At 36.9% G+C, this 10947-nt stretch overlaps 1 protein-coding gene across 1 annotated transcript; it reads right to left on the reverse strand.

Moving 5' to 3' along the window:
• Nucleotides 1-575: 575 nt before the first annotated feature.
• zgc:55558 lies at nt 576-4977 on the reverse strand. The gene is made up of 5 exons (XM_032538748.1): nt 4672-4977; nt 4326-4438; nt 2160-2338; nt 1540-1699; nt 576-1381 (listed from the first exon to the last, which is right to left on the reverse strand). Exons 2-5 carry the CDS (start codon nt 4434-4436, stop codon nt 1268-1270), a joined length of 564 nt encoding a protein of 187 aa, XP_032394639.1. The 5' UTR covers nt 4437-4438; nt 4672-4977; the 3' UTR covers nt 576-1267.
• Between the last annotated feature and the right edge of the window lie 5970 nt (nt 4978-10947).

Genomic DNA, 10947 nt, shown 5'->3' on the forward strand with positions numbered 1-10947 from the left:
AAAATGCCCTAGTGAATATCCTTATCCAGCATGATTGGATAACATGACTGTCGCTGTGTCTGTTAAATACTGGTTTCAGCATCAGTGTGGTTTAAATGTATGTAGTACCACATAACCACCAACAACACTGACTGACATAAAAACTGCATTGAAAGTGGAATTTGGAATAAAGTGTGACTGTGTGGAACAAACAGCAGGGTTGACACTTCAAACAAGTTAACGATGGGCGGCAGATCTCAACCCGTCATTGGACACAGCTCTCAGTCTGCTATTCCTCAGTTCCAGATACAACACTATATTCCTGAGTAAACTTTTTAAATGGCACAAACTAATGCTAAATTCTACAATAAAACAAATAATTGGAAATGAATAAAGTGCACCTAGGAGTCTGGAACACAATTTTGTGGCTTTGTTACCGTGGTGATCCTATCCTGTTACAGCCTTTTCATTGACAAATGCCCTTTGTGAGAAGAGAGAGAGAGAAAAAAAAAAGGATGCTGCTGTTGTGTTTCAAGCCGCAGAGGACTCACTAACCTATGAAAACGCATGCAGGGAAGACAACAATTTTTTCCCTCCAAACTTTAAAAAGGTTTTAACCAATCATCTGGAAGCAAAGCGTTTTCACAAGTAAACAGTGCCCGAGTAAATATGACACTTTTTCTATGGGACTTTGTAAAGTTAGATGTTTATAAAGCAAAACTTTCACCTCCCTTTAACGTGTTGAGTCCTGGAACAATTTTGGATTTGGACTGAATGCCTCACCTGATGTGACAGTGCAAAGTGCAGCGACGCACCACTGTGAACACCTGCCCCCACCCAAAAAAAAGTCAACAGGAGCTAAAGAGTCTTTAAAAACACTGGCAACAAGACAAAATTAGAATAGAATTAGTATAAAAAAGAAAAGAAAAAAAGTAATCATCTTTACAGTCAAATCCAATATTTGTACCACAGACTGGAATTAAGTTTGCACAAATGCTGACCTTAACCAAAAAAAAAAGTCATTTTAAAACTGCAGTTTCTAGTTGTTTGGTCACTGACCAAAACAAACTGAATTCACAGCGTTAAACGAACACTGCACATTGGATGAATAAATGGCAAATACTGTAAGTGGAAACTGTGACAGCATTAAAAAAAAATGGATTTTGCCATGTCTGCTTCCCTGTCTGGAGCTGTGCTGGACATCTCCAACACGACAGAGGGGGTGCAGTGTGTGTGAGCGTGAGCGTGAAACAAGTGCTGTAAGAGATGTGCTGGTTTGTGTGGTTTGCTATAGTATTGCGCAACGTCTCTGAGTGTTCTTCTTGCTCTTCTTGTTGCTGCGGTTGGTCTCCTTATATCTTCTAATCTCCCGCACCAGTGAATAGAAAGCTTCCTCCACACCCTGCAAGACAGAGAAATATTTTTACACAAAATTTATTAATATTTTGGTAATTCAAAGTTTTATTTCAGACATTGATTTGCAGATATTATTTACTCAAACGGGGCTCATGGATGCATCCCTGCAAACGGAATACTGGTGTTGCCGTCTGTCCTACGTACCTGTCTGGTTTTGGCAGAAGTCTCGACAAATGGTACTCCGTAGCTTCGTGCCAGCTCCTGCGCCTGCCGCGACTCCACCGCGCGGGTACCCAGGTCGCTCTTATTCCCCACCAGCACCATGGGAACACTGTCGCTGTCCTTCACCCTGTTGATCTGCTCTCTGGGGAGGAGACACATGCAACAGCACCTAAGAGATTGAGGCCACCCTACTTTTATCTTTGCAGAACCCTAATATTTTCAGTACTGCTTTATGTATTTGGATTAGTTCAAAAATGTCAACCTGACTCTGGTGTATTAACAGCCCTACAGAACTTAGTACTAAGCACATCTATAGATATGTGGTACAGATATCTACAAGAGCAGTTTCTGCTGATCTGAAAGCAGCCTTTGTAGTGCTAGACTGTCTAAACCAGCACAATACACAGCTGAATTACTGACCGTGCCTAGTGAAATAAACACTATTTGAATAGATTATTATTACTACTATGATTATTATGATTATGATTATTATTATTATTCATCCCTTGTCCACAGTATTGTTTCCACTTCTTTCTTTTGGGATTTATTACCGATCCTGGTCTATGGTGGTGTGTACTTGCGAGCCACGAAGCATCTTTTACCTGTAGAGGTGAACGTCCTCAAAGGACTTGATGTTGTTGATTGCAAACACACAGAGGAAACCTTCTCCTGTCCTCATATACTGGTCCCTCATGGCGCTGTACTCCTCCTGACCTGCAGTGTCCAGGATGTCCAACAGACAAGTCTCTCCATCAATCACCACCTGTTTTCTGTACGAGTCCTGTAACACAGCATTGACATAATCATGCAGGCGTGAGCTAACACGTTGGCCAAGAAGGCAAGGCAGCTTTATTTATATTGCACATTTCAGCAACAGGGCAATTCAAAGTGCTTTACATACAACACTGAAAAGCAGTTGAAAACAACAAAAAACATGAATTAAAGACAATTTAAAAAAACAGCTAAAATAGAATAAGACAGGTATACAAATGACAATGACAGTAACTGTGCAGTGTAAGAAATAAACAAGAACAGAGTTGCAGCAGACCTGAAGTTTTCCAGGACTTTGTTCCAGATTTGTAGTGCATTACACTGAACGCTGGTTCTCCCCGTTTACTCACGACTCGGAGGACAGAAAGCAGACCTGTCCCAGACGACTTGAGAGGTCTAGATGGTTCATGATGTAGCAGCAGATCAGAAATGTATTTTGGCCCTGAACCACACAGTGGTTCCAGATCAGTTCTTTGAAGGACGGGATAACAGTGTAAAGACCTCAGGGCTGTAGTGATGTAAACCATTTACTTGGTCTCAGTGAGGCTTTGAGCAGTGTTCTGAATCAGATGCAGCTGTCTAATTGACCAGTAGACTGGGAGACCAGTAAATACACCGTTACAGTAGTATAGTCTAGTGAAGATAAAAGCATTGACAAGGTTTTTTTTTCCCCAATCCTGCTCAGACACAAGTCCTTCAATCCTTGATATAATCTTAGAGTGATATTAGGCTGATGTTGTAATTGTCTTAACGTGGCTTTTGAAATTCAGCTCTTAGTCCATGACTACATCAAGAAATCTCACAATGTATTGCATCATGTTATTTCCTTTGGTATTTTTTAACGTCACACTGCTGTGTAGCAAGAAGACCTTGCTGAGTTGAAAGTTTGGTAATCAATATGCATAAATGTATTTTAACACTGTCTAAAAACTGAGATTTACATCCAACTTGTGTGCATTTTTGGGCAACAATGTGAGAAAAATAAGAGATTGCTCAGCAGTGTTATCACTGTTGATTTATATCTGTTAGTGAAAATAATTTGAAAACAGCTTCCATGAGAGCGGTCTGCTTTAATGGGTTCTACCAGGTTTGAGTTAAAATGAACATCTAGAGGGTTCTAGCAGTTTTTCCCCTCTGATGTTGCTGTAGATTTGTGACAGCATGTGTTTGCTATGGTACCATTTTGCAAGTGATGCTTTAGTATGCTGCATTTATTAGACATATTGTTTTACTATTAACTTTGCAAATTAAGATTTTAGATATAAACCATATGATTAGTTTACAAAACAAAATAAACTGCCCAGCAGTATATGAAGCAGTTCAAATGAGTTACAACCTTGACCAGCTGAAAAATGAATAATAATAATAATAATAATAATAATAATAATAATAATAATAATCTTAAAATGCAACGTATAATGATATGACTCTGACAGGAGCCATTCTGCTGAATAATGAATACTTTTGATATTTAAGTATGTTTTGTGAACAAAACTTTTATAGTTTTAAGGTAAGTTTTTAATGCAGGACAGCTACTTGAAATGGAGTATTTTCACGTTTGTATTGCTACATTTACTTAATTTAGTTATGTAGTGGGCCTACATGTAGAGCCCATCCCACGTTGACTTATAAGACACCACTTCTGTTGCACTGGCAAAACATTTTTTTGGGATAAGAACACAACACCTTACATATAAAATTAAAATGCAAAGAAATAACTTGATCCTACCTTTATAAACAATTGTATATAGGAAGTGCATCTTCTTCCACCACTTCTTACAACATAAGGGAGGCATCGTATCCTGTGTATCAGTTACTATCCACTAACACTCCACATATGATTTTGCTGTGATTGTTGAAAACTATCACAAATAGTTAAGAATAACTCACATTGTTGTACACGTAATACTGGCCGTGTAGTTTCGTGGTGAACTCTAGATTATGTTTTATTACATTTAACTTGATCCAGGACACTGTGTGTAATGGTAGCCTCTCACCTCGATGGTTGGATCATATTCATCTACGAAGTGGTTCTGGATGAGCTGGATGGTGAGAGCGCTCTTCCCCACACCTCCTGCCCCAACCACCACAAGTTTGTACTCGGTCATGCCTGGAAAGGATCGAAAACCAGCAGGTAGCCGTGATTTCAGATCGGAGTAGCCGATTATCATGTGAACACGAACAAATCAAACCCTCTTCCTCCCTACGGTGACATGGCGAAGAGACTGACCTAGTTTTAAGTCGTTAACGTTACTTGTCTTTATGTTAAGTCTTCCTTATAATGACTGAATCGATATAAATGAATGCTAGTGGTAGAAGTGGGAATTCTTTAAACGTACTTACCTTTATGTAGGGGTTATAACACTCTGTGAAATGATAGCTGAGTTAACGAATGGATAAATGAGATTAGCTTGCTACATGACGTTAGCCTAAAACGATTTCCTTATTCAAAACTCTTGTAGACAAACTTCACGATCTATTCGCAACTTGTTTTCCTCGCTAGAATTACGTGTGAAAATACAAACCACAGTTTGTGAAGCTACTAGTGAAAATATAACTTCATATAATGAATAAATTAAAGGCGTGAATCCGTGCAAGTTCCTATTTAGTCTATCGTGGCTCATTGAAAGGAGAGCGTTATCACTTTAATCCCCTTCGTCAAACAACCAATGAACTGACGGCGTGCAGACTGACGTCGTAACGGTCCAATCAAAATGTAATTTTATCTTATAGCCCTGCCCAAAGATAGAAATTCTGTCCAATCATTAACAGGAGTAGCCATAATTGGGCGTGACCAGATTGTTCTTCTCAACCAAATAAATCAACTCAAATAAAAATCAGTAAGGGTATTCATACCCATGTAAGTACTGACTGAATCTTTATTATCAAACAGTTCCAAAGTCTATGAATTTATGCATCATGTACTACATTCCATTAAACAGCTCTGCAGTAACTACCATCTTTGTGAATGTTATACTTATTTATTGCGAAAACTTATCACCGGAAGTGTCAGTATGGTCTCTTTCTTGACACTGACACCTGGGCGTAGTTAGAACCATAGATAGTTAAAGAAAGGTTAGAACTATATAGATTCAGCCCCCAGCTTTATTATGCCATATATCTCTATAAAGGGCACTGTATAGCATGAGTGTCCACTGCCCTCCAGTGGCCAAAATACGCAACGACAATACTGCATTTAAATTTGTGGATAATAATGCCCAGTAATAATGATCATTATTACAGTCTTTGCCGATTGCTTACACGCTGAAATCAAGTATTACACAATTATTAAAATCTCACACTCAATGAGAAAAACATTGGCTCAGATGTGCACCACCATAACCACAATGTCAGCCTCACACTTTTACCAAAAAAATTTGCAAAAAAATGAAACACACTTCAATACATTAGACACAGAAGTACAGTTTAATCATAATGTCACTTCATTACAATTCCAAAGTACTGTCCACAATGACCACACAATCTGTGAAACACAGCCATCAGGTGCGCAAACACACGACTGCTTGTAGACACATAAATCAGGTTTAAGCACTATCAAAATGTAGCAGGTAAGTCTAGCATTTTCTCTACTGTATGTCTTAGTTTTTTTTAGTTTTAGTTCTTGTTTTTTTACTCCAATTGTAACCTGCACAAATACTGAATTTTATGTTTGTCTGTTGTTTGCCGAGCAAACAATGTTATACACAACTAGTACTGTAGCATGAAATCTGTTTTGTTGGGATTCTCCATGTTAACATGTTGACTGATTTGGGTATATGGAGAGAAATAAATTGTATTTTCCTCAGTCTGCAGTATTGGTCTTGTGTAGTGTTTGGTGAACTTGTAGATTTGCACTTTCTCCGTGTGCTTCATTTACAGTACTCTAATCACTGAGAAGTAGAATTGCTAAAAGGGTTTTATATTATCAACAGCAGTATGTAACTGGTTAAAACATAATTAAGTCATACAAAATGTGTGTTTCATTTGGTAACAAAATATGTTTTTTTATAAATGAGTGTATAGTTTTTGCAAGAGTGTTGCATTTTGAAAATGGATTAAAGTCTAAGGTGTTCTGCTAATTGGGCGTGTGGCTGAGCTAATTGGGTGGTGTTTTGAAATTCGGGTCTCTGTTTTTAAACAGTGCTTAAGCAGTTGAAAAAACAATAACTATAAAATAAAACTGTAATAACAATATGGTCAACTCATTATTTGTTTTACAAATAACCATGCACATTTAAAATCATAAGTTTGTATTTACTGTCCTCTAGTGGTCACATGTGGGAACTACAACATTCAATTAAAGTGGCTAATGCCTTGATGTGGCAAAACTGGATTGTTGGCATAATGGCGTAAGAAGTAGAAGAAAATGTGGAAATGGTTCTAATTAACATATATGTTTAAAAAGTTGAATAACACCAACATTTTATGAAAGTTTCTTTTAAAAGTATGAATATCATTTACAGGTTGTGCGAAACTCTTGATGAATAAAAGATGTAAAACATTAAGGTTTGAATAAAGTATAAATCTGTAAATAAGACTTGAATATACAGCAATTCAATTCAATTCAATTTTATTTATAGTATCAAATCACAACAAGAGTTATCTCAAGACACTTCACAGATAGAGCAGGTCTAGACCACACTCCAGAATCCACAAGGACCCAACAGTTCCAGTTTTTTCCTCCAGAGCAAGCAACAGTGCGACAGTGCGACAGTGGCGAGGAAAAACTTCCTTTTAGGCAGAAACCTCGGTCAGACCCAGGCTCTTGGGAGGCGGTGTCTGACGACCGAGCTGCAGCTCAAGTAGTATACATAGCTGAAAAAGTGGGAAAGGTATGAAAGAAGCAATATAAAGAGTAAAAAATGAAAGACACATAGACAGAAAGATTTGGATGGAGAGCCCCCGTTTTGACCAAGTGTTAAAATCCTGAGTGATCGGATCACAAGTAGACAGCTTTAAATACAGGAGTAAATGCAATCAGGATGCTTTGAGGACGCATTGAGATCCAATTACTTAGACCACAGTTGGTGGTGCACTAGCAATATGATCCAAAAATATAAATATAAAGTAAAAAAATTGGGGGCATATTAGAGATTTGCATAGCTGGTATTATGTGCTTTTGTCCAGATATGTTGAGAATGTTTTACAAGGGCTGTCAATGAAGGGATGCTTGTTGCTCTCGTGGCTCTTGTGGCTCTCGTCATTTGGAGGAACCAGATTGCTTATCTGAGGCTATGATGGCTAAAATCAGACAAGTATGCATACGTTATAAAAAGTTGCTTGAAAAAGTCATAACAAAGTCCCAGTAGGCCTATAGTATTTCGAAAAAAGTGATGAAAAGGTCATAGTATAGTATGTTGAAAAAAAGTCATAAAAATTATAGTTTAGTTTGGCAAAAAGTGCTGTTAAAAAGTCATAGTATAGTATGATGAGTCGTAGTAAAGTGTGTTGAAAAAAGTCAAAGAATCAAAGAATATTTGGAAGAACATGCAAACTCCACACAAAAGAACCTATGCCATGAATTTTCAAAGTATTGTATGTTGAAAAAGAAGAAGATCATAGCATAGCATGTCATAGTATAGTGTGTCAAAAAAGGAAAAAAGTTAGAAAAAAGACTGAAAGACTCATAGTGTAGTCTACAAAAACACAGAATAGTAGGTCCAAAAAAGTGATGAAGCCATATAGAATGTTGAATATTGTAATTGTCAAAACAGTCAAAAAAATGACAAAAAGTGTCATTTGTATGTCTAACAAAACTAAAAAAGTCATAAAAAGGTCATTATATAGTGCAGCATAAAAGTGACAAAAAGTCCTAGTGTAGAATGTCAAAAATAGTCATCGCAAAATCATAGTATAGTCTGTTGAAAAAAGTGATAAAAAAGTCATAGAATAGCATGTTAAAATAGTCACAACAAAGTCAAAGTATAGTTTGTCGAAAAAATACAAATTGGTATTGTAGGCAGAAAAAAATCATAAAAAGGCACAGTACAGTATACAAAGTTATAGTATAGTATGTCAAAAAAAGTGATGAAGTCTTAGTATAGTATGTCGCAAAAAGTGATAAAAGTCATATGTCTAAAAAAAGTAATAAAAAGTCATAGTTTAGTATCTCAAAAAAGCTGTATTATTATATGACGATAAAAATAATCAAAAAGTCATGAAAAAGTCATTGTATAGTAAGTTGAAAAAGTCACAGTATAGTATGTTGAAAAAAGTGATAAAAAAGTCACAGTATAGTTCATCAAAAATTGTCAATGTGTAGTAAATCAAAAAAGTCATTAAAAACTCCTAGTATGTCAAAAAAAAAATCTTAAAAAAGTATGTTGATAAAAGTCATAGAATTGTATGTAAAAAAACACAAAACATCATACTACAGTGTCTTGAAAAACTCACAAAAAAGTCTTGGATTATGTGTCAAAAAAGTCACAGTATTGTATGTTGGAACAAGTCATAGTATGACATGTTAAACAAAAAGGCACATCAGCGTAGATAGATTTATTTGATCAATCAACATTTCTGTAAATGTGCCAGTACTAGCCTGGACACCCACAGGGAAGACATGCAAACATCCAAAACTCCAGGAATGGAACAACCTTCTTGACCTTCTTGATGAGAGGCAGAACCACTAACCACTAAGCCACGGTGTTCTCTGATATGATCGATGTCAAAGTATATTATGTTGAAAAAAGGCACAGAAGCATCATAGTATAGTGTGTAGATATTCTATGACTTCTTATTACTTTTTTGACCTACTATACTATGACTTTTTAATGACTTTTGTTCCACATTTTGTTATAACTTTTTGGGACATTTCAACACCTGTGTTTAGTGTTTCTATAAAAAGTCATCAACCAGCTCCAACTGGGGGATCCCGAGGCGTTCCCAGGCCTACTGTATATTATACTATATAAAAAGTTCAACTATAGTATATCAATAAAAGTGATAAAAAGTCGTTTTTGTGCCTTTTTTGACATACTATACTATGACTTTTTCCAGCTTTTTATACACACTATAGTATGACTTTTTTCCGACTTTTACAAACTTCTATGACTTTTTTGACATACTGTACAATACATGAATCAGTATTCACACAATGACAGTACAATTGTTATTATTTCCAGTGTGGTCAAATATTGTTGATTTCATAATTATTTTACAAACAACAGTAATATTAGCAGTGGTAATAAAACTCTATGATTAGAGGCCAGGGATGGCTAAACTATGACTTAATGCTAATGTGACTCCATGTGTGTTGAATGTGTACAATAGGCCACTTCTTGGTAACACATTTTAATGTTGTGTTTGCAACTTGTTTCCTCTGTCCCCAGGCAAAAAAAAAAAAAAGTTATTGCGGGTTTAAGAGCTTTGCTTTTAACAATGTGAGGGCAAGTCTGCATCCAGAGAGGTTTATACTAGGGTGACCACATTTTGATTTCATATTGCCAGGAGAAGCTCGCAGACAGTTTTGACTTACATCAGCTGTTTAGGTTTAATTACTAACGTTAACTAGCATGTTAGTTAGCAGTAATTAGCCTGTGTCTATGTTATCTCCTAACATATACCTACCAGGGGTGATCCGAGTATCCGGCTGAAACGAGTATCCGGTACGGATAAAGCACTTTTGCCGATGAACAAGTATTATACGAGTAATATGAGTCAATATTCGTGCTGGCCGCGCAGCGTTCTGTGATAATCACAGCGCCCCCCCACCTACAAACCCGCTCGGATCAATCACACACACACACAGAACATGGAGAAATGCGCTCCCTCTCTCTTGCGCTCCCGCTCCGTCAGTCAATCGGGTCTGCGGATCTGTTCCGTTAAAGTTTAGGGTTTCTTCAGCTTCAGGTTTGTTTTTAACTTCGGTTTGTAGTACTTACATAGTAACCAGTAGATTTCTGGTGAACGTGGGGTTTGTAGTACTTACATAGTAACCAGTAGATTTCTGGTGAACGTGGGGTTTGTAGTACTTACATAGTAACCAGTAGATTTCTGGTGAACGTGGGTTTCAGACATGCTGCTTAGTTTAAAACTCCCGTTGCGTCTCTGCCATCGGAGATTTCTTTTTTTTTACTGTCGCTGCCCCCCGCCCCCGCCCCTCTCCCTCTGTGTTCTCTCTTACTCACACACACACACACACACACACACACACACACACACACAATTACTTTTTGTGGAAAAAAAGAAATAAAAAAAATAAAAAAGAACCAAAAACAAAAAAAATCACACTGATCAAAAAAAAATAAAAAGTTAAAAAAAGAAAGGTATATTGAGTATGAAAACTCTTGTTCATTACATTTTACTTCATAATTGCAACCGCATGTGTTGTATTCATTGTTGCAAAACGTTCTGTATATAGTTTGTTTGTTACCATGACAACATCATTGATCTGAAGCTCGATGCTGTCATGTAAATAGTTTTCAAATCAGCAATAAATATAACAATTTTTGATCAACTCATATCAATTGCATGCTGAAATAACATACCGGTTAAAGCCCAGCACATTTCAAGAAAACCCAACCCACTTCCGGGTTAAATCTGATCACTTCCGGTTTAGGCCCCGCCCAGTCAGAGTACGGATACGAATACAAATAATTCATGTGGTAAACAGATACAGAT

This window comes from Etheostoma spectabile, chromosome 15 (assembly GCF_008692095.1).
Source record: "Etheostoma spectabile isolate EspeVRDwgs_2016 chromosome 15, UIUC_Espe_1.0, whole genome shotgun sequence".
Classification (NCBI taxonomy): Eukaryota; Metazoa; Chordata; class Actinopteri; order Perciformes; family Percidae; genus Etheostoma; species Etheostoma spectabile.

Coding starts and splice junctions, on each gene's coding strand:
- zgc:55558 (XM_032538748.1), bottom strand. CDS start 4,436: ATGACCGAGTACAAACTTGTGGTGGTTGGGGCAGGAGGTGTGGGGAAG. Junction 2,339..4,325: donor AATATGATCCAACCATCGAG/GTGAGAGGCTAC, acceptor GCTGTGTTACAG/GACTCGTACAGAAAACAGGT. Junction 1,700..2,159: donor GAGGACGTTCACCTCTACAG/GTAAAAGATGCT, acceptor TCTCCTCCCCAG/AGAGCAGATCAACAGGGTGA.